This window comes from Cotesia glomerata, linkage group LG10 (assembly GCF_020080835.1).
Source record: "Cotesia glomerata isolate CgM1 linkage group LG10, MPM_Cglom_v2.3, whole genome shotgun sequence".
Classification (NCBI taxonomy): Eukaryota; Metazoa; Arthropoda; class Insecta; order Hymenoptera; family Braconidae; genus Cotesia; species Cotesia glomerata.
In genome coordinates this window covers 14,340,792-14,365,738 of record NC_058167.1, presented here as the reverse complement: position 1 = coordinate 14,365,738, position 24,947 = coordinate 14,340,792, and the positions used below count along the sequence as shown (strand labels likewise).

At 28.4% G+C, this 24,947-nt stretch overlaps 1 protein-coding gene and 1 long non-coding RNA gene across 4 annotated transcripts in view; one reads left to right on the top strand and one right to left on the bottom strand.

Annotated features, from left to right (window-relative positions):
* LOC123272329 (neurogenic locus Notch protein) overlaps window positions 1–24,947 on the top strand; it is a 145,594-nt gene that overhangs the window by 57,079 nt on the left and 63,568 nt on the right. For 2 of the 3 annotated variants that reach the window (XM_044739010.1, XM_044739011.1), the window contains exons 3-5: window positions 5,381–5,649; window positions 7,011–7,206; window positions 16,673–16,806. In XM_044739010.1, the coding sequence (XP_044594945.1) occupies window positions 5,381–5,649; window positions 7,011–7,206; window positions 16,673–16,806 (599 nt within the window). Of the gene's footprint in view, window positions 1–5,380; window positions 5,650–7,010; window positions 7,207–14,624; window positions 15,536–16,672; window positions 16,807–24,947 lie in introns of those variants that run through there. The other variant, XM_044739012.1, reaches the window with a different exon arrangement.
* Window positions 9,179–10,074, bottom strand: LOC123272330. The gene is made up of 2 exons (XR_006511058.1): window positions 9,415–10,074; window positions 9,179–9,327 (listed from the first exon to the last, which is right to left on the bottom strand). It is a non-coding gene; the product is annotated as an uncharacterized LOC123272330 (long non-coding RNA).

Below are 24,947 nucleotides of genomic sequence, written 5' to 3'. Positions count from 1 at the left end.
CGTTTATTTGTCTTGACGTTTCTTCATATTAATTCTTAAGAGTAAGAGCAAGAGCTGAAGCTTAAGACTATATAAGTTTGGCTACTGTTATCCTCATTTCTGTCCTCTGGTTTATTATTATACTTAACCCGTGTATCTGGATAAAAATGTATACGCCATAAAAGAGGAGAGCCTTAACATTCTCATCGAGAGAAGCCATCTGAGTCCATTAACATTCGGCACGGCAAATTACAAGCCAACGAAGGCTAATGGAGCCCGCCCGTTTAAATAAAGAAAGACAATAAGAAATACTTTATTTTGCAATAAGCTTATATATAAGACCAAAATTTATATTTATATTTATATTTATACAGTGGGTGGTGATATTAGTCCAAGCTTCCCACCCACTTTGACATTTTTCAACCAAAACTCGAGATTAAATCTTGAAACTTGAAATTTTTCATCAATATATACAATTTTGTTGTAAATAATAATGAATATTATTGAAATAATTAATTTATATTTTTTATATTTACATTAATTTTTGTATTTTAAAGAGCTGTAAATATTTTATTTACTTAAACAAAAATTTGTCAAAGGATTGACTCAATAAATTACAATCACAAAAATTTGAGACGTTTTTAAAAATTATAATTAAAATTTTATTTATAGTTAGATTATTTAATAATAGTAAAATTTGAATCTTAAATTTTTGCAAACTCTGAATCTTAAATCTCAAAACTAAGATTGTTATTGGAAAATTGGAATCTCCGAGCCAAAGCCGGCATCCAATAAAGCACTTTGTAGAGTCTCAACTGTTGAGATACAGAGTAAGAGCCAGTGCAAACAATTTGGCACGTCAGGTTCCTGCACACGACGCAATGCTGCTTAGTGAGCAAACGAGAGTAAAGTCCACAAGAAATAAATGCCTCTGCAGATCCTCCGGTCCTTAACTCGGTTTAGTTGCTCAAAAAGCCAATCCCATCCCATAAGACTCGCGATCTGATCGGCACATGTATTAAGTGTGAATGCCTGAGTATAGTGTCGTGCCGACGTCGTTTAATAAGACCGGTGAAGCGTGGTACGCACTTTGGATCAACCAATAACAACAGCTGTCTTCTGCCTTATTCATCTTGCCTCCATCCTCCATTTTCGCTTGTCCTCTCACCCCTTCATCCTTACCCTTATTCTCAGTTTTACTTTTTTTCTGTCTTTTATCACTGTACCGGTAATTTGAGCTCGTGCCAAAAACTAACTCAAGGAATTTATTTTCACATATCTTTTTCGTTAGACCTTTTTAGATTTTATTGATAGAAATTTATTTCGTGATTTTGATCGCCAGGAACTTTTCAATAAAATCAAATAAAATTGGGAAAAAATTTTTTTTCAATATTTAGTTAAAAGAATCTAGAAATTTTTATTAAAAAAAAAATTTTTTTAAACTAAAAATCAAAAAATTCATTTTTCAAATTAAATATCAAAATAATTTAAAAATATTTAGTTCAATTTTTTATTAAGAAAAAAATTTTTCATTATTAAAAAAGAAAAAAATTATTTCCTTACAATTTAAATGTTAGTATAGAATTTTTTCAACCAAAAAACTTAGAATATCAAAAAATTGAAAAAAATATTTTTTACTCTATAAATTTTCAACTTTTAAATTAATAACATAGAACTCCGCAATAATCATTTTTTAAAAAAATAATAAAAATGACATTTCTTGTGCCATATCTGAACCGTTCCAGTCACCTGGTTCCCCGTCATTTTTTCCTCCTGGGATAGCAATTTTTTCTCCTTAAATTGCTGAGCGATTGATCCAATCCAATCGTCCTTGTACTTAAATTTTTCTCTCGGCGAATCCCATTTATGGCACCAACTGTCGCGTTTGGCCATTCTTCAGCAGAACATGCAATGCAATGCAATGCTACTTTGCTCTTTGCTGCACTATACTATAACTAGTTTTAAAGTACAGCTCTTGTTATTATATCGCAAAGCAACTCCTTCATTTTTCTCTCTTATTTTCACTTTCCTCTCCAGATCGACGTTAGTTCCACTGCAAATACTATACAACGGATTCATAATAACACTTTTATTTGCTACGAAAATTTTTTTTTCGCCACTTAAGTACTTATTATTATTACTTTTAAAAAATTAAATTATTTATTTTCCAATTGAATTTTTCTCAGAAAAGCCTCCTATTAAATAAAATAATAAATTCTCCCGTTTTATTTTTCACTTCCTTGAATCCCAATAATAAAAGCATCTCTCTCTCTCTCTCTCTCTATATATATATATACAAGATTTTATTAACGACACACCAAGTAATGTGTAATTTCAAAGCAAGTTAAAAGGGGCCCGTTAATTTCCGGACTCCCAAAAAATAATATAATCTCATCCAATCGATTCTTATCCTTACTAAGCCCTGCACCGTATAATACATGTTTAATTATTTTAATCAAAATGATCGGCTGCATCTTGCATCTCTCGGCGAAGCGCCCACGTGCATCGATTAAAAATTCAGAGGAAAAAAAAACTTTTCAAAATAATGAGAAACCACATTTATTTAATGACAGGAAATCTATTATAATAAAAATAAAAATCATTCTAACGGTCCTCTGATAAAAAAAAGTATTTTTTGAAAAATTTCAACTCTGAAGAATTTTATTTTAAAGAGAAGGTAATTTATTTAAATTAAATTTGTATTACTGGATTCAGAGATTAGATAAAACTAGCGTTACTTTCTGTTAAAAGTATTGATATCTTGTATTATTTTATTTAACACGACGGTTTATTGTGTAAACATTGTATGTATATTGTTCACCGTGAAGTCGTCGTGGTGTAGGTCCATTGAATATAATATTATAATATTATTATTATATGTACTTATTATTATTTGTGCTTGCAGCGACGAGAGACTCATGTCATAAACATTTATTACGTCTTACGCGCAATTAAATATTTTATTGCTGGCTTCTCGCTTCTGAAGTTCTTCTTTTTTTATTCTTCTATGCTAGTTTATAATCGAATTATTAAATTATAATTATTATGCGGATGAAAAAAATTAAGAATTCTTTAAAATAAAATAATTTTTCTTTATTTTACACTCATTAAAATCGTCTAGTAAAATTTTTTAGTGTAAAAAAAGGATACTTTTGTTTATTAACACTTGAATATCTTTTTAAAATTTTTACAAGCGTAACTTTTAATTTAAACCAGTAACCACTTCCATCAAAGGATAAAACAATTAAACTCGATTCCATCCCTTGAACTAGAATATTATCGCATTAACTTAGCAATGATGCAGCTGTAGCTGAAGTCTGAGATGTATTATGATCATGAAATAAATTTCTAGTTAAAACAGCCTCTAAAAGTCCTTCCAGAAAATTGTGTACCGCTCATAACTCATAATCTTAATGATAGCCATAAATAACGGGTAAAAAAATAAGGGTGTCTAACCTAACCATAAAAGACTTTAGCCTACACTATTATCATACATGTACAGCGAAGCGGTTAAATGTTTTTTTTAATTTTTTAATAACGCTCAAAAATTTTCTTTGTTACAAAATTTACATTTAGCATAAAACTGAGTTGACATTTGTATGGTAATTCAACAAAAGATCTTTTCGTTTCAATCAATTGTCCAGTACGATGCGCCAAGGTTAGTCCTTATATGTTCCCTCTACAATACAATGCATATATGTATAGAAAGAAATTGTTGAGAAACAGTACTGAATGCAATTTAACGAATGAGTTATCAATATTCAATTTTAAATGTAAAAAATACCGACATGATTATGTGAATTATCTTTTATGGATCGGTATATGCTTTATATTTGTATTTATATTTTTGTTTATATTTATATTATACATATATGCATGCACAAGAAAGATCCTTTTTATATTTTTATTCGAGATTCAATATGGAATCGAGATTATTGTACCGATCTGGTACTAGTCGGAAGCAATTTGCATTGAAATGTGAATCGATATCAGAGTATTCAACGAATAAATTTTTAAGTTTATGTTTGTACAATAATTTTTTTTATGGCAATTATTTGATGGTTTTTAATAATCAAAAGAAGAAATTTAAGTCATAAATATTATTCCTTAAAGGTGTTTTATTGTGTTATACCTAGACCTATTTAAATTATTGACTAATCTTTAAAATTTAAATATTTTTTTATCTGCTATTGATAAACAATATGCAAAAAAATTCTTTAATGTCAAAAAAAATTTGAAAAAAAACATTTGAAAAAAAATACAAGACCATCTGTTGATTATAAATTCAACTAGGTAATGGAGTAGATGGAGCAGTCGGTTATGGATGTGTTGGCACAACGAGCAGAGAGTGTGTGCCAAAACACAAGCGCAAAAAGTCTTATTTGCTGTTCCTATGTAAATAAACGCAATAAACAAAATATTTCGCACAATATCATGATGAAAAAAATGCAAAAATTTATTGATGAAACATCAATTTGGTAATAGTAATTTTAATGTTTAAGTTATGAGTTAAAAAATAAACGTCTACACAGAAGAAACAAATTTCTTGCACCAAGTAAATTTTAAGGAAGACAAAAGTTATTTTGGAGCAAGAAGAAATTTTCTTGACTTAATAAAATTTTCTTGGCTCAAAAAACTATGACTTCATTCAAGAAATTTTAAATCCTCCCAAATATTTTCTTGAGCCAAGAAAATTTACACTCCAGTCAAGAATTTTCTTTTATCAGTGTAAGTTAAAATAAAGTTGAGGATATATTAACAAGTAATTTACAACTTTTTCCATCAAGATAAGAATTAAGGTAATGGAGAGTAAAAAATGCAGTGTGGTGTCTATACCTTTTCCGAGGCTTAGTGCGATGAGGATAATGCAAGTTTCTAGTCTTTTTGCGGTGGAAGGTACTTTGGAGTGCAGCTGGAGAGTGGAACTTTATTGCCACTGAATCGTGATTGATACGTGGCCAAGTTGTTTTACTGCACGCATCACCTTTACTATATTACACTACACTAGTAAATACTAAGATAAAGTTGAGTTAAGCGTTTTCTGTCTTTGCCTCACGCTGGAAACGTGCTACGACATGTGCTCTTTCTTCCTGCTTAGAAATCCAGAGGAATAGTTTCCTTTAGCGGCCATCTGGCTCTAATTTTCCGAGTATTTTATTCCGTGCCTCGTAAATCGTTTATTTAATTAAATGAAGAAACCCTTAATTTTACTTAAAAGATCAATTCGTTTAAACTGGTCGAACTATCGACTAGAGTTTTTTCATTGACATTTATTGTAGAGGATCAAATTTTCTACAAAAAAAGTCTTACAATTTTTTTTTCTTACATGGATAGCTTAAAAGTTATTTACAATATACAAAATTTATATGATAAATTTTAATTTATTTCCTTTTTTTTTCAGCTGTACATCAAAATATGTGGGAGAATATTGTCAGCATCTGAACCCTTGTCACAAAGGCCCGCGATGTCAAAATGGCGGGTCTTGTCGCGTCAAAGAGAATCCAAATGGAACGCCATCTTTCACTTGTGATTGTCCGATTGGTTTTAGTGCTAGTCTCTGTGAAATACCTATGGACAATGCATGTAATTCATCTCCATGTTTAAATGGCGCTGCTTGTGTTTTACATTCACTTGAAGAATACACTTGTTCGTGTACATTCGGCTTTACAGGTAATTTTTACTTTTTTTTTTTATAAATATTAATACAAAAAAATTAATCACAAATCATATAAAAATTTTACATTGTCAAAAATTACTCAGTCGGAAAAATTGAACATACTTTTTATAAAAAAAAAACTTGAAACTAAAACTTGTCGTTAATTAAGATGGAGTCGTTTCACAAAATGGCAGATGCGGGCGCATAAATTTAAATTTAAAATTTATTCCTGAACTTATTTTTTTGTATTGAAAAAATAAATTAGTTACTTTTATCATAAAATTAATGGTAGTATATGAAACTGAACAATTTTTTTTTCAAATAAATTAATTTTAATTAAATTATGCAATATCTATAACTATAACATGTAATTATAATTATCTTTCCAATTACAGTATAATTTTTAGTTTTATTTTTATCAATTAAAAATAACTACTTGCCAATAAATATTATTTGTATGTTAAATTACATACTCGTTATTTAATGAACCGTACAATAATTTTCTAGGCAATCTAGATTGAATTGATGAATCATGCTAATAAAATTGCATGAGTTGCAGGACCTTGTTCGTAATATATATAAATATAAACATAATTTTAACAATAAAATAAAAAAATGATATCGGAAAAAGCAGTTCTGGTAGCAGAAATAAAAAATCAGTAATAATAAATTGGTATTTTATAATATTAGATAAATAGAGACATAAATAATGTATATCAACGTTCTATTAATACGTACTCATAATACCTGCAATTGTGATTCGCGTAGGTGAATAATTCAAGGCAATGTTAATGCAGATTACGCGATCATATAAAATACCGTTATTATATTCGTATTTAACATAATTATCCGATGTGATAACTAATAAGGTGTGACCGGATCTCCACTTGTTGAATAAACTGAAAAATCAATAAATTTATGAATTTATGTGAGAAATAAATAATGACAAGCTTACAATTATAAATGAATAAAAATAATAGCAATTGTAATTGTTGTATTCAAATAGCTAATGATTTAAATTTTTATACGGGCCATAATTCAGCGAGTTAATGATTAGATAAAAAATTAATCATGATAACGGATTGAGATTGTTAGTAAAGTATCTTCTCGGATATTGCTGATTAGCGAAACTAATTACACGATACTTTGCTGTACGGTGAATTCTTTTGTAGTGTGTGTCTGTGATTTACACACAAGTTAAGTCGTTTTATATATAATGTGTATAATAGCGTACAAAGGACTCGCCGCGAGCCTCGTTAGCAATTATTTAAGTAGCCGGGAGATGCTAGATTTATTTTATAAAGAAACACGTGCCATTGTCATTTTATAAATTACCGTTTATAGTTGCTAAATTCATTTTTTTGCTTTTTTTCAGGACAATATTGCGAGAGACAAGACCATTGCTCTTCAGCACCCTGCAAAAATGGCGCTGAGTGCCAGTCTCTTGACAATGGGTATCAATGCAAGTGCGCATTGGGATTTACTGGACCGACTTGTGCTGATGATATCAATGAGTGTGATCGGGATCCTTGTGTTTATGGATCTTGTTACAATACACCGGGTTCTTATAAGTGAGTTTATAATTTTTTATATTATTTTATATTAAAAGAAGGATTTGATTAAATTTAATTACTATTTCCATATTTAATTTTAAAGAAGCTTCTGAAAAAAAATTTACTAAACTTTCTGTATTACTTACAAATCAATTCTTTTATCAGTATATCATTTTTTTTAAATTCTAACATTAAGAATTTTTTTCATTTTTTGATTTCATGTCTTGATAACAAAATTGAAATGAGATAACGCTGAAAAAAATTAAATTTTCTCAATTATTATTATTATTATTATTAATATTATTTGTAATTAAAAATTCGATTTATTGAAAAAAAAAATTATAACAAATTATTATAAATAAAAAAAAATCATAATTAATTTAAAGACAATTTTTGCACCTACAAAAATTATTAAAAAAAAAAAAAAAGTAAAAAAATTAAATAATAATAATAATAATAATAATAATAATAATAATAATAATAATAATAATAATAATAATAATAATAATGTCTTGGATAGCTCAAGAGAAGAGCAGTTGGCGCGATACCAAAAGATCCAGGTTCGAGTCCTGGTCTGGGCCGTCCGAATTATTTTTTCAGTCAAATTTACCTTTAATGACAAATTTATATACGAATTTTAAAATCGTTTATGCCTGGAGGGAATACAGGCGAACGATATTATAAATTATTAGATAAATAATTAGTTAAAAAATTCGTGCAATAGACTGGACAGCCAACAAAAAAATTCAGATTTATAGTATTATAAAAACCAGTCTCCAGAAAATATATTGTATAAAAATAATAATAATAATAATAAATAAAAAATTTAAATGAAACAGTACTTCACTCAAACATAACCAAATAAGGTTTACTTCAATATTAAAAGCTTTTGATTTATAACTACTTATTACCCTTGAACTTAAAATATTCAATTAGTTTTAATTTCCCCTATTTAGTATTATACCTACTTAAACATTTGCGATTGCCTATAAAACGTCTGTTGTTTTACTTTATTATTTTTCGCGGGTGAATCACAGATGATAGAGCTAGAGCAGTAATCAGTAATGGCTTTTTAAACTACCAAGTTTAAGTATGGAGATTACAGCGAACAGGGAACAATAAAATACCGAGTACTCCATAGCATTAACGAGCACTACTTTCGGTATAAGAAGAGAAGAAGAGTTCAATAATATAAATAAATAATTGACAATAATGCATGGTAGTTCAAGACCCACTGAGAGTCTCAAGTGTTGCATTACCGATTTATCACGGAGCGATCTGATGACAACGCGGGTGGACAATCTCACGGGCAATCACCGATTATCTTTAATTTTAGGGTAAAATAATAAAATAGCATGCGTAGGACAGAAATCTTCGATATCTCAAAAACAAAGACGAACAATTCAATTTGTGTCACCCTGATTGGATTTTTGATTGATAAATTGGGGGATCATTTTATGATAGATTATCGTGGAGTCGCTCTTCGTCGTGGCCGCCCTTCAACTGTGTAATTACAATTAAAATTACTCGTATTTGCAGCGAGGATCTAATGGGAAGACACATTCGGGTTCGGTTGCAGTTATTTGATAGTTGATGATACGTGGTATATGGTTAGGTGTGCACCAGTTATCTATGCATTACTGGTTGGCAATGACACCTCGGGAATTCACTCTAGATCTAGCTCCCACGTAGCAAAATTATCTCTTTAACAAACTGTTAGGTAAAGTGTAAGGTTTATCGCAATTTTACTTTGCTTAGTATTAGCTGTAAGGTAAAAACACCAATTATTGACATGTTATTTTATTTTATGATGTATTTAATTACTTAATATGTTCATAATAATGTTACGCATTTTTAAACATTCTGTCAATAATTTATGATTTTACTTTAATGCGACTTTAAGATTTTTTTAAAATTATAATTAGCAAACTTCTTTTTTGATTTATGGATTTTTATTTTACAAAAATCTTGTTCTAGAGTAATTTTTTCAAATTTATTGATTACAAGATTCTGATTCTGAATTTTTAAGTAAACGATTTCTTGAGCTTACAAACAAAATCCACCGCCTGATCCCATTGGTACGCACGTGTAATTTTGGCAGCATTTGTTAGGCTTTCCATTGATTGACGAAACTGAGCACTAAAAAATTTAAGATAATTTCAGAAAGATTTTGATAAATCCAAAAAAAAAGTAAATTATTTTACTATTAAAAAAAACTTTACCTACCATATTAAATCTGTTATTACATTTTTTTTGTTTATTCTCCACTGGCTTATACACCTCAATTGTCTCTTTAGAAATCAGTGCTACAATTAAATTAGAATCATTAACATTTTTCAATTTATCAAAATCTTTAAAGCGATTTGACTTTCCTGGAGAATCATTTTCAGATTTATCTGAATTTATCATCTTCTCAAGGAATTGAGCTGTTTGTTCAGCTGACTTTATTAAATCGCCAAAAAATATAGAAGCAACTCTTCTATATTTTACGTAAAATTAATTTAAATATTACTCACTAAAATTTAAAGCTTCTGTCGAATGTTCAGTATTTGGATTAATTAAAAAGTTTTCAACCTTCGCAATTAATGCGAGTACAAAGAAAATTTTCCACATCATCGTGGTTTAAAATGTAACACTGCTTAAAATGTTTGTACTGTTGTCACTAAGAGCTTATTTTTATCACTGAATTTTATACAACTGATAGCAGGAATAAAGAATCCATTCGATTGGAGATAACGTAATGAGTGTTGATTAGAGTGTCATCATTATATCGAAAAAAATAAGTTATTTTTTTTTCTAATTGGTTTCTTATCACAGTTCAAAAAATGACAATTCACTTTTTAAAATAGAACAAAGAACCCGGTGAATAAAAATAGCCGTCATACTTCACCTCTGGTACAATAAATGCAAAAATGAGCTTATAAAAACAAAACAAGTTTTATTATGAGGGCATTTACCTTAATATTATTACGCAATTTAATAATAAAAAATGTTCATACTTGTAATTTAAAATTGTCGCCTGGTATTTTACATTCATCCATATAATTACCATATATATAAAAATATAAATCCAGGTAAAGTGACTCTATAAAAATTTAAATATAACAGTTTTGTAAAATAAACTTTATCTGCATATACACATACATTAGGCAAGAATATAAAGATTAATGATAAATACTATTAAAATAAAAGTACAACTTGTTTTTATTAAATTATTAAAACAAAAATTTGAAAATTTTTTATAAAATAAAAATCTTTTTAATAACAGAGAAGATTAATTGTTGAATATATTATAAAAATAATTGCAAGTAGGTGAAGAGGGAAAAATAAAAGATTGAAATAGGCGTGGGTAATCGATGGTCTATTTATCTTCCAGGCGTGTCGACGGTCGATGTACAAGTTTTTAAATGATCGACACACGCCTGTCAATAATTATTGACCGCTTCACCTTTGTGTATTTGTGTTATTAAATATTGATAGTAGTACAATAAGTTGATGAGTTTGTTGTGATTTGAGTCAGATATTTTGCCGGGTTGGGCGGGATGATGAAAGTGACTCATTTTAGAACGGTATCCCATGAATTATTAATTCATAATTAAATCTACATGACAGATATTACGCTTATTAAGTCACTGGAGTTTATAAAGTCGTTTATCGGGAGAAATATGTGAGATTTATTTTTTATACTCATAAATACATTTTTTTTTTTATCTATTAAGTCATTTATGTCTTTATGTCTGCAGGTCTTGACCTTATATTTAAAGTTTCTCTTATTTTTATTTTATATTTTATTTCAACGCAATGTTTGTTTAAGGATTATTGATATTGACAGATTCAAGGTGTTAAAGTAAGGTGAAAGTTGTTATTTTATTAACTTTTTGTTTTTGACAACAACGTTATTTATATTCAAGTATTTCTGGGATTTAAATTTATAATTTTTGATTTTTTATTCAAAATGTTGAATCTAATTTTAAAGATATCAAAAAGTTCTCTAAATTTTTTCTTAAAATTGGTATTTAAAAAAAATAAATTCACATAATTAAAAACTTTCTAATATACTTGAATTAATAATAACCGTAATAATTAAAGCTTAAATAAAATATGAGAATATGAATAGATGCCCGGAAAAACCGCGAATGTTGATACTGTTGAGCAGAACAATGATGACAATAAGTGACGCAATGGTTATTGGGTCGCTTCAATTCAAGCAATTACGGTGGGAAAGCGCTCGGTCCTGGGTTCCATTCCGCCAATAAGCCTATTATATTATATACAATATATTCCAACATTTATGCTTTACTTACACTTCTTACACTTGCTCAATATTACGTCACCGCAATAAACATCAAACGCCTTTACCAATTTTCACCTCTACTAAACCTAAAACACAAATAATTCCCATTAAATATTTAATTTAATACGTTTTAAAACCACAAATATGGACATTGTTGAATTATTTTCATGTTAACTTACCTATTGCATAAACGCGTTTAAAAATTTTTTATTAATATAAATAAATAAACACAATAAAAAACACATACATTCTATGTAAAGTAGAACGGAATTGCGTGATTAAGTTTACATACATCGACTCATAGAAAATATAATATTCTTTCTCAACCTTATAAAATTATTTATTTTACTTTTTTTTCATTTTATTATTATGCGTTTTTTTTATTCAAACAGTCGCTCAGTAAGATATTTTCAAGTACGTGAGATATTTTCAATTGAATAAATTACGGTATAATTTATTTGAATAATTAGATTTTAATAATAATTATAATTAGACTTACATAATTTTATTGAGTAAAAAAGTTAATTTATTACGCTTATTTTTACAGATTAATCATCCATATTTTGTTTTTCGCAATTCAACATCCTCTGTATAAAAATATTTTTTATTTGAAACGCGGCAAAGGTAAAAAGCGACCCTCAGCCTGAGTGAAGTCTTTAACGGGCGAGTATTAATTTTTGGTTGTACCGCTAATGACAAAACTGGATCCATCGGGCTTAATTACGAGTTGATGTGAGTGTTCGATCATGTTTCAGGCTAAAATATAAAAGCCTACACCAAAAACCCTTTTGATCTATTCTCAATGCAAATCGAATTCAGGATCCAAGGTCTATCTTGGAGAGCTGAGATCTCGGATTTCGCTTTTACTTTATAGGATGCATCATTTAAAAGGATAAATAAATTATATTCAAAGTAAAGGGTACTACTATTATATTATGTATATGAGAATACAAAGAATAGAAGAGTTGTATATAATACTATACTATGGAGTTTAGAGTTTAGTATAGAGGAACAGGTCTTTCGCACGTCGGTAGCCATTTAAACTAGACACTGAAGTCTTAATTGGCCTTGGAAGCTCGATCGCGTGCCTAATTAATTAGCCCTAACCGCAGACGACAATAATTGATTGTGTTCCAACTCTCAACTTTCTATACATAAAAAAAATATCTAGTATTTTTTATTAAATCAAAATTAAACAGTAATTTTTTGGAGTTTAAGGCAAATTTTTTAAGTTTACTGTTCAAATTTTAACTTTAAAAATTATTGATTTTTAATTGATAAAAAAAGAAATTTTAAGAAACTATCAATAAATTTACGGATTTTAAATACCACTTAATCATAGACAAAGAATTGAATAATCACGGCGCCAGTAAACAGCCAAAAATCCGTCCCTGCTGACCATCGAGAGAACTGTCTGGTTAAAAGTAAAGTATATATATATATATAATATAAAGGGGAGAGGAGCATATCATATATGTACCTTACACACATACACCTATACCCCTACAAGACTGGTTCTTCCATACGCATCTCAGCTCGCATCAGCCTGACATATTTCGTCGAGGCCAATTCGCCGGCTTACTTGTCTACTATTCATATCTTCTTTTCAATATATAATAAATATACAATATATGTACACATCCATATGAATCACGGATCTTAAATTTGCAAAAACATGTTACCCAGTTTATTTTGTCATTCTTGTTAATCACTCGAGTCCTTACCGCATGCTTCAAATGTTTAGCATCACACCGCTGAAATTATGATAAATATTCAAATTATTTCAAATAAATAAATTCATTATTTTTTTTTTTAAATGATAGTTAGCAATCCAATAATATTTATGATTTTTCTTATGGAAAAAAATTTATCTCTAGAAAATTTAAAAAACTATCATTGTAATTTTTTTTTTAGTTCTAATTTAATTAATAAAAAAATGATATTAAAGTTAGCTGTCACTTGATCATTTTTTAATTTTATTTAAAAGAAAATTTGTACCGAAAAATTATTTTAAAAAAATTGCATTTTTAATTTATTAAAATTTTTAAATGTCAATTGTTTTTTTATTTTTTTTATGCAGTAATTTATTTATTAGAAAAATTATTAAAGTTATTAAATATCTGTTAAATTATTGAAAATTAATTGAGGAGGTATTTTATAATTTTTTTTAACAAATAAATTGAGTCAAAGAAAATGAGAAAAAAAAATTGACATTTAGAAAATAAAAAAAATAAAAAATCAAATTTTATAGAAATAATTTTTTGGAGCAAATTTATTTATTAAAAAAAATTAAAAAATGGTCAAGTGACTGCTAACTTTAATGTCATGCTAAATTAATTTTCATAATAAAAAAAAAATCAAAAAATTTTTAAACGTCGACTGACTTCAGTATCATTAATAAAAAATATCAACTTATGTGCCTCCAACTGATTCTGTTTTGCATTTTATAGATCCAGCATTAGCCATGGGATGATTACTATTATTATTGTATTATTAAAAGACAACCCCGCAACAAAGTTAAGGGTAAAGTATCCATTCTGGTTTACACCCCAATATGTCCATCTATATCCACAGAAAAAACCAGCTGGGGACAAAGGTCTATTCTAACTCCCCTCAGAACGCGCCCCCTGATTTTTCTCAGCACACCTTTCGCTTGACAATACCTACAAACAAGTGAAAAATATTTAAATTACAACTCCTGCCGCCACACCATTCAAAAAAATCAATACTTGCTGTTTTTATCTTTAATTTAAAAAATCTCTTAAAAATTCACCGTAACATTATTATATATTACCTCCATTGTAATTATGTGTCGCCATCGGAGTAAGAGAGGGAGAATGCTCGGTTCAGTGGTCGGAGGGGGTCGTTGGGACTCACACGAAGTTTCACGAGTACTCGCGAGCGCTGACGCGCCATCTCGCAGGACCGCGCGGGAACGTGACGCGTTAGTCGGTCTCGAAGCCTCGAACGCGTCATTTGTGTAATTATTCGCTGCCGGTTTTCTTCATTTATTTTTTATAAATAATTTATTAATAATAATAGCAACAACAAGTACATTATTTTGTATATTTATTATTATTTTAACAATACTGTGAGTGGAAAAAAATTATTTATTTTAAAAAAGTAAACATTTTAATGGTCAGCGCTTTACACGGATTTTTGACAATTCAAGATTACATTGTTTTTTTTTTTTGGATATTATTCGAGTGATGTTTTGTCAGTGTGGTGAAATATTGACTTGTTAAAAATAAATAATTAAAATTAGTTAATATTTACGTGTGTGAGTTGGACCCCTATCATTATAACTATCATGGATACCACGTTGATACGTCGTAATACAGGATAAAGGCAATTTGAACGAGTTTAGGTGCCTCGAGAGTCGAGAGAGAAAATAAAAAAATTATATATGAGTGAGTGAGATTATCTGTATCATCCCATCTGCGATAAGAATAAATTTAAATGTGAGGAAGATTGACACAGAGAATCTTTAGTGTTATATTTATTTAAATTTATCCGCCATTTTCCGAACTGGAATCAAACATTATAACGGATTTTTATTTTTGAAAATGTCGGGGCTGTGTAGGAAGGTTTTCGGAACATGACAGTTTCCGAATTTTGTGTGTGGATTTAGTTGAAATTTATATATTAAGGAAGTAACTTGATTTTATTAAGATCTCGGCCTCGACTGTGATATTTTATTGATAAGTGCAATTTGGATATACTTGTGGTGGTGCAATATTTAGGGTTTATAGTATTGATTATTATTATTATTATTATTATTGGGAAATATTATATTAGGTGCAGTGAAGTGAAGTGATAATACGGTGTAGATTATTATTTATAAATAAATATATATGTATTTATGTTTTTGGGAATTACTTGTTAGTAATTGGATGTTGGATGCGTTGTGCTAATATCGCAGGAAATGGAATTAATTGTGCATTTTGCTGAAATATGAGGAATATCTTTAGTGGATTATCTTGTTGCTCAAATAGTTGTGAAAATGAGTCTCAAGAGTTTGTTTTTGTTGCTTCTCTTTGTTGTCAGCTCGAGGTTAGCTTTATTTTTTATTTTTTTGGAGTTTGGGGGGAATTTTTGTGATTCTGAAATCAACAATGTGACAGTTTTTAAGATTTTTTATTTAAATAAATTAATATAATGATTTGAAAGTAACAGACATGAAAAATTTAGTTTTTTATGAAAAATTATTGTGACGATAAATTTAGCAGATATTTAATAATTTTTAGAATTTTTTTTAACAAATAAATTATGGCAAAAAAAATATAAAAAAAACTGACTTGTAGAAATTTAGAAAAATTAAAAATGCAATTTTTTAAAAATAATTTTTTGGAGCAAATTTTTTTGTTAAAAAAAATTAAAAAATTCTCTAGTGACTGCTAACTTTAATGTCATAAAATTATTGTGAAAAAAATTTTATGTCAAAATTACAAGTGATAAATTCAAAAAAAAAATATATATACATCCGTATTTTTGAAAATATTGAACTCAGCAAAGCAGCTGATAATTTTTAAGATTTTTTTTTAACAAACAAATATTTAAAATAACATTTTAAAAAATTGTACATGCACGGACTCCAAAAAACTATCATTATAATATTTTTATTAATTTTATTTATAATAAATTTATCTGTTGAAAGATTTATTTGTTGAGAAAAATTGTCTGTTGATTAGTTTCATATTTTTAAAACATAATTTTATGTCTTAGATTAAAAAATTTGTAAAATAAAATTTATAAAAAAATTGTAACAAGAAGATGAATACTAATTTTATCAAAAAATTCCCATAAATATCAAATTAAAATAAATATACTTATTAAAAAGTTTGTTTACAAAATGTCGAACATGAACCTTGTGAGAAAAGTAATAAAGTTTTAAATGTTATTATACATTTCCATTGATTTGTTGAGTTTCGCGTTAACGGATATTATACAGAAAGTCGATATCACATGCGATATCATTGGACATGTGATATATATCTGCACATTAAAACAATCATTGTATTGTTTGTTGAATTAAATTAACGTCATTCCGGTTATATTGATACTAATCTCATTTTGTCATTATTATTCATGATTACCTTTTATCTTATACTATATTTACATAATCCGTAGTCATTCCAGTGAGCGATATGAAATATAACAATTTCTAATTAAATGAATAATTAATTTCAGATGTAGCTGCGATTCGGGATACACTGGACATAACTGCGAAAGTGAATACATACCATGTGATCCAACGCCGTGTTTAAATGGTGGATCATGTCGACAATTGAACGAGCTAGAGTACGAATGTACCTGTCCAGAGGGTAAGTCAATTTTTAATCATTAATATTAATTAATAAATTATTTACACTCTTTAGAAATTAAATTGATGAGACTTAGTAGTGGCCCTTTTATTTAGCAAAAGAAAGGATTGTAAAAAAGTCTTTGCGTTTCGGAGTAAGGAATTTCTCCAAACCTTTAATTGTCAATTTTAATTAATAATTTCTCTTTCCAAATATGTATCGGTCAATTCCCACGGGTCCTTGCCTTGAACTCCTTTCATATCTGTTTACTCTCACGCACTCACTGTCTAACAATTAAACGGATGCGCGTGTCTCATTTATGTACAAAAGATGACTGAAAGTATACAACATATATAGATAATAATAATCGTAATAAGATACATTTATATCTTTATTATGTTACATATTTTCTTTATATATAAGTCATAATTTCATTGACTATTTTAATTTCTTTTTTACTTGCGTTTTTATTTATAATCAAAAGTCTAATTTTTAATTCATTAAATTATTATAATAATTTTCATTTAAAATTTGTTCAACCATAATTATTTTTATTGTCAAAAAATTAATTAATAATTCTTCTGAATATGAAGCAATAATTTTTATTATTAAATTATTAAAAGTATAAAACAGTAAATATTTATTACATTTTAATTTTTACTATAAAATTCAAAAATTATGTTAGTAAATTAAAAAAAAATGCATTTATAAGCAACAGCGTTAATTAATAATTTTTTTAAAAATAAATTTACTCTAAAATAATTAATTTTTGTATTTAAAAATTGATATTTATTTTTAAAATTTCTTTTTAACTCTTAAATTTACAAAAAATATTGTCAGATAAAATTTTCAATAAAAATAAATAATATAATAACCGCGTCGTGTTTTAACTCCTAAAAAATAAGCAATAGCTTCAATAAATAAATTCATTCTAAAATGACAATTTTTGTGTTTAAAAATTAAAAAAAAATTTTTTTTCAACTCTTTAATTGACTAAAATAATTTCTCGATAAAATTCAGACTCCATTTATGTAAAAATAAATAATATACTAACTGCGTCGTGTCTTAAAAAAAAATAAACCAAACTAAACTTCTTAAGTAATTTACCATAAAAAACTAACTCAACATAACATAACACCGTAACAAAATTCCGGAAATCCCTAATCCCTTAATAAAGAAAAAAAGCCTTGTCAAAATTTAAGATAAGTACTAACCAGTCTGCTTAGCGTCAAACTTCCCTACATATCACCTCGGTCATCAGATTTCAAAAAAATATAATAATAAAAGACTTGAATCTTGGACTTTCCCTTCTCTATCCGTCTTAAGCTAATTAAAAATAGTGTTACATCATTCGAGCTCCTTGACTGAACTTAACTAAAACTGAAAGAAAAATCTGACCGCGGTCGATGGTCGACGCACGCATGATAAACGGTAGTCGCGTTGATTACTCACCCGGTGGGGGAGAACGATTACCCGGAGTAACAGGTACACTCAACAGGGTCGCTCGAGTATTTCATTACACGCGCAACGAGTAGAGGTGGATGGTTAATTCGTATCCTAGGGTCACTCTACCGTAGCTTCTTCTCCTCCACACACTAGAACCACCTACACTTGGGTCTGTCTGAGCCCATGTGTGTACGTATCAACACGAATCTCACAGTACAATGCGTTTTGTCATACTAAATTTTTCCCAGGCGAACCACAAGCATGGCGACCCCACTTCGCATTTTGTCTTTATTTTATTTTATTACCTTTTTTTTTCTTATTCTTATTCTTATTCATACCTAACTAGCAGAACATACTCGCTTCGCGGACAATAAAATCATCATAATTCGTAATATATATTGATGGAATAATAACAGAGTCATTTTTAAAATAAAAATTTAGATTTTTTCACTATTTTTAAAGAATTATTTTTCATTTAAAAAAATAAAAATTTATTACATTAATTTTTTTTTAATTTAACAAGTAAAGCAAGTTTTAGTTTATTTATAATTTAAATTTATAGAGCCCTTATAAACACTTTTATCCGCCTGTAAATGAAATAGAGACTAGATTTTTAACACCACGTATTTATCCTTGAAACTCGTTATCCGCCGGCTCCTTTTAATGATCATTTTAGTCGCAGAGGTAGAAGAAAAACCAGTGTGATCATTATTTTCTCAGATTACCATTATCGAAGTTTACAGCCCGTATGCCATCAATACAAGTAAAGTCATATCGAGGAGTAAGTGCCAATACAAGGAGAAGAAGATACTTTACCTTTACATAAAAGTCCTGGTGTCGATATTACATCTAGTCCATATTCATACGGGACATTTATGTTAAATAAAAATTTTGTGTTTATATGACGCTATCAAGGGAAATGACTGTTCTTGATATGAGTTAATTTGGCTCGATGCATGTTTATATATAATACTATAGATTGCTATATTATATGAGTTGGAGAATTAATTGAAAGGATTAAGTGAAAATCACTTTTACTTACTGAAAAAAAATCTATAGGTATTTACGACGTCATTAACTTCAGATCGATAATTAGAAAACGATCTGATTTTTCGTAATTAAACCAATGGTTATTTTTTTAATTAAAGTCATTTTAGTAGAGAAAGTTTTTTGGATAGATTGTTTGTTCGGATTCTCAAATCAATTTCCTTCCATTTTTATAACAATAATAATAACAATAACTTATAAAATTTTCAATTATTAATTTCAAATAAAAAAAATTTTTTAATAATAATAATAAAATTTGATATTAAATTCAAGTAGATTTTTTTTCTTTAACAATAAATTACTTTTTTCCAAGTTAAAAATTTTTGACAAAAATTAAAAACAATTTTTTATCTTTAAAATTTAATTTTATCTTAAAATTTATAATTGTCCCTTTTTTTTCTAAATTTAAACCAATTTAAATTTTATGTACTAATTTTTCTCCTAAAAATAAGTCAATGTAGATATTAAAATTATATTGTCTGCAAATCGCGACCCAAGTTATTAAATTTAATATCATTTAAAACTATAGTGGACATGCAGGAAGTAGCGACATATATGTCTACCAAAATAATAATAATAATAATAATAATATAACACAGAAAAGCATCGTCTGTTATTCTTGAGGAAAGAAACTCCACCTCGACGTATAAAATCCTATTGCCTGTCGATAAACATTCCTTTCCATTCCGTTCCTTTCCTTTCCCTTTACTTGTAATACTGAGCTCTCAGTTCTGTATCTGGCAGCCGACTCTCTTCTCATCTGTATCTTACATCCACATCCCCATCCACAGCCCAACACACACACCCACACCCTCACACACACAAATTCTTTCTGTCCCATCTTACTCGCAGAAAGTACCTAGCCGCTGTCTCTAGCTGTCTCTAGCAGACTCAGCCTATTCGCGGATAGAAGATAGAACCGCGACTCTACACTATTACTATTACTATTACTATTATATTATCTAGTGCTTGAACTCGGGTCTTTCTTCAAGAGAGCTTCAATCTCCACTCAGCATAGCAACTAAACACAACATAACTTTATACACACATAATAATAATGCCTATCCTATCCATTTTACTCTTACTTTGGTCCCCTAGTATAGTACGAGTACTTACTCACTAGTCGTGGCTCCTGAAAAACTTAAAACTTTTCTTCCTTCCCTGACAGTACATATATTTATATTGTATTGTATTGTTTTCTTTTGTATCTTTACTTATACTACTATCTTGTACTTACTAGATCTGTAGTCGAGTCGAGAATAAGCGGGTGGTTATGCGCCCGCGCTGAGATTTATGTATTTGCGCGAGCATAAACTGCGTAGCACAGAGAACAGGCGCCCAGGATTATAAGGACAGTATTTCTGTATCAAACATACAAATATGTTGCAAAAAGTTTACTTAAAATGCATAAATATTTTGTATTAAAAAAAAAATTGGAGCTTAGTAAAAAAATTACAATATTTGATATTAACTTTAATTTTGTCTAAGAAAAAGTAATTTAAATAACAAAAAAATTTTTTTTTAAATCGAGTAGTTATTTGTTAAACTATTACAGTAGCTGTACGGAGAAGAGTGTGCCTAGGAGCAACAGTGATTTTGCATACCTAACCGAGAATAAGAGTATTACTGGTACGGTATAAGGTATAAGGTACTTGGTAGCAGAATTGGTATTAGTTATTTTCTTGAACGCTCCCTTGTAGTACTCAGTGGTACGGTCGTGTGTATTATATACCGGTAGTTGGGCTGTGAACGTGACCTTAGCCTCGGAAGTTACCTCCTGGGGCGAGGAGTATATTCTTCGCCTCCATCGTCCACTTTTCATGACGCACTTGCATGAAAATCCCACGAGATATTTTATTATTATTATCATTATCATTACCATTACCATTAAATTATTTTTTTTTTTTAAATTACTCGAGTAATTTGAGGTCAACTTTTTATTTTTTTTAATAACCTTGTTCAGGTGACAAACTTGTCCTTAAATTTTTATTTATTTTTTTTTATTATTTGAGTAAATAAAATTTTTGATACATTTTTTATAGATGGGATTTTTTATTGCAAATAATAATAATAATAATAATAATAATAATTACAACAGAAATAGAAGATAGTTATTATCTTAAAAAAATATGTGTAAAAATATATTAAACATGATAACAAACCCCGACTGTGAGTGGACAGTAACATTGATATAAATCTGGATTAATTCAATGGCTGCTCGAATCAGAATAACGATCAAGAATTATTTGCATACATATTGGCATCGCCCGAGACCTTCACGTGTCTTTATCATTTTTTCTTTTCCTCTTTTAACATAGTTTTATTATTATTTTATTTAATTATTCAAAGTATACTACAAAGTATACCCTTCCTTATTTCCCCAACATTCAATTCCTCCGGACAATAGTTTACTTCGGAATTTACTTTTTTACCCAAAGAATATAAAATAAAGAAAATGATATAAATATACAAGGTATACCAGCAGCACAGCATCTGAAGTATCATTGTAGTGAAGATAAAAACAATAGCCCTGCGTGGTGCCGTACGTGGGGTTTTATATCCTATATGGTACATAATATACAGTGACTGTCCACTGGCAAGTAGTTATATTACGTTAGTTGTTTTTACAGAGGTCATATCCCGTTTAAATCCCTTGACCTCTGGCTTCTTGTTCCCATAACGTGGTCCTAGTTTTGTTTTTGTAAATTATAAAAAACAAAAGTTCAAAATTCTTTTTATATAATAATTATTATTATTCAATAAATTCTGAACTAAAATTTACAATTATCTTTATTAGAAATTAGATTTTTTCCATATTATTTTCTATAACCAACAAATTGTTGAGTAAATTCGGTAGGGTTTGTTGTAGTTTTGATAAAAGGAATTGAAGTTTCTGGGAAAAATATTGTACATTCCGAAAACTAGATTGTGTGTGAATAAAATAACTTAATCTTGAAAAAATTTCCAGTGATTTCGATAGATCTGTTTGCATTTTTGACACCTGTCGTTGAAAAACCAATTGAAATTTTTGTAATTTTGATGCAATTTGTCGAAGTTTTGTTACAATTTTCATTTTTTTTAATTTAGTTGTTTGTACAATCGGTAAAATTCTTCCCAATTTCTTCAAATGTTGCTCAAGTTTCAGTAAACTTTCTCTAAATTTCGGTATAATATTTTCTTGCTTCAATAAACTTTTTTGAAGATCCACAAAAATCTCTTGTTGTTCAGTTTTCAATTTTGGAATTAATTGTTTTATAATGTCTAGAATTTTTAAAAGATTTTTTTGTAATTTTACTAAATAATAGTTGACATTCGGTATTATCAACTGTAGCCCCAGTCGATTTATTTGCAGATTCCGAATATTCTTTCGCAATCTCTTAACAATTTTCGTATTTTCAGTATAATTTTTAGTCACTTCACTAGAATCCTTTAGAATTTCTATAAGATTTAAAGTTATTTCAGTAAAATCTATTGAATTTTTTTGTTCCGAATTTGATGAATTTTTTGAAGAATTTATCGGAAATTCATAAAAATTTGATGTATCTTCAGTAGAATTTATTGAAGTTTTAACATCAATTTCAGTATTTTGAGTTGAATTTTTTGACATTTCATCATAATCTATTTTTACTTCAGAATTTCTGAACCATGTTTCCATAACATTTAATAATAAGTCAGTTAAAATCTCTATAACTTCATCAAAGTCTGTTGAATCTCCACTAAAATTTGTCTTAACTTCTCCAAAATTGATTACATTCTTTGTAGAATTCATTGGAACTACATCAAAACTCGATGTTTCTTCAGTTTCATCAAAGTCAATTGAATCTTCACTAAAATTAATAATAATTTCCCCAGAATTGTTCAAATTCTTTGTAAAATTTGATGAAACTTCATCAACATTCGATTCTTTTTCGATTTTATCCAATTCTTCAATAGAATCCGTCGTAGTTTCAATTCTTTCGGTAGTAGTTTCATTACTCGGTAAATTCAAGCTACTCAAACCATTTCTTCTTGCCACAAATTCGTCCATTCTGTTCCTAAAATGTTGATCTTCCTTCAAGTTTTCAACCATCACCCCACCAAAAACAACAACAAAACTTACAACAAACACAATTTTAAACATTTTTAATTCCAATCAAACACACAGCAGATCACTGATCAAACTAAATATATTTTTTACAACTTAATTAAGAAGAGAGAACGATTTATTTTTTTCAAGTAACCCACGTCACTAGCCGATTGGTTAAAATTTAATCACTAGTCATTAAATTAATAGACAAAAAAACAATAATAATTAACTATAACATATAAAACGTGTTATTACTCGTTACCACCAAGAATAATAGTCAATTAGTAGAAGTATTAATTGATAAGTTTCTTCCTTTATTAAGAACCAACTATATCATTATTAAAAATAATAACATAAATTTTTTCAAGGTCATAATTACCAAAACGTTTCAATTGATTGACAAAACTCGATAAATTTAAAAATTCTGGACAAATTGTCCAGCTTGACATTTGTATTTGCTTATCATCCTTATCAATGATTATCCCACGAGCGTTGGTTATTACTACAAGTAAAACTCGGGCTTGAATATAATCTTATATCCAGCGAATTCCAACGGAATTTAATCTCGCTAATTAGCAAATTAAAAGAGTAAGAAATACACCGTTTGAAGCAATCTCGTCATCGTCATCGAGGACCACGTTTTCCTTGCTCGGACTATTTCTTGGGCATCTTCTCTAGCACCCCCTTGTTAATACCTTCCTTCCCCTTGTTCATACACACATAACCACATAACACATTATCCGGCTGATATCTCGGAGAACTATCGGTCCTTATTAGAAGCTACAAAGCTACAACCTACAACTTCCAAGGACCTACGTACTTTACTTTTTTATCAAATATGTCCAAGCCCCCTCTAATTGGAACACGATTCTGACCCTTACCTGCAAACAGCGACAATATTTATTTCTACTACTTACATCTTTCTTCCTATTTTTGCTATTTTTTATCGTCTTTTTTAGGAGATTCCAAATTTAATTAATTGATTTCATTCAAAGATTTTTTTCTTTTAAATGATCATATAATATTTTTAATCTTGCTCGCATTTTTTTTTATGACTCTTATAATTTTGCCTCGCTAAAATAATTTTTATTGTAAAGATAATTCAACCAAAATTAATAATTTACAAAAGAAAAAAAAATTCCTCTTTATTTTATCAATTAAAAATATTTTTTATCAAAATTTTAACTTTAAAAAATTTTTATTCTTCTACCAAAAGCGATATTTTATGTAAAAAAAAAAAAAAATTAAATCAAACGAAAACGAAAGATAAAATACAACTTAGCGAGTGACTTACGCGTCCAGGTTATGATAAATAAATCTACGCAACGCATTATGCGCCGGGTTTCTCACTGTCTCCCGCATGATTAATGCACATGTACATAAGTACAACCACCACCTACTTGTTTAAAAGTAAAATATAAAATAAAACTCATTAAAATTAAATTCCTTAGTAAGTAAAAAGAAAAAAAATATCCATTTGCTGGATGGATTTTAACAAAATTAAAAAAATGTTCCAGACAACTTAACTTTATCGAACGGAGTAAGTCGTTAAAAATATCTGGTAATTAAGGGAGATTAAGATCTCTGGTGTAAATCGCTGGAC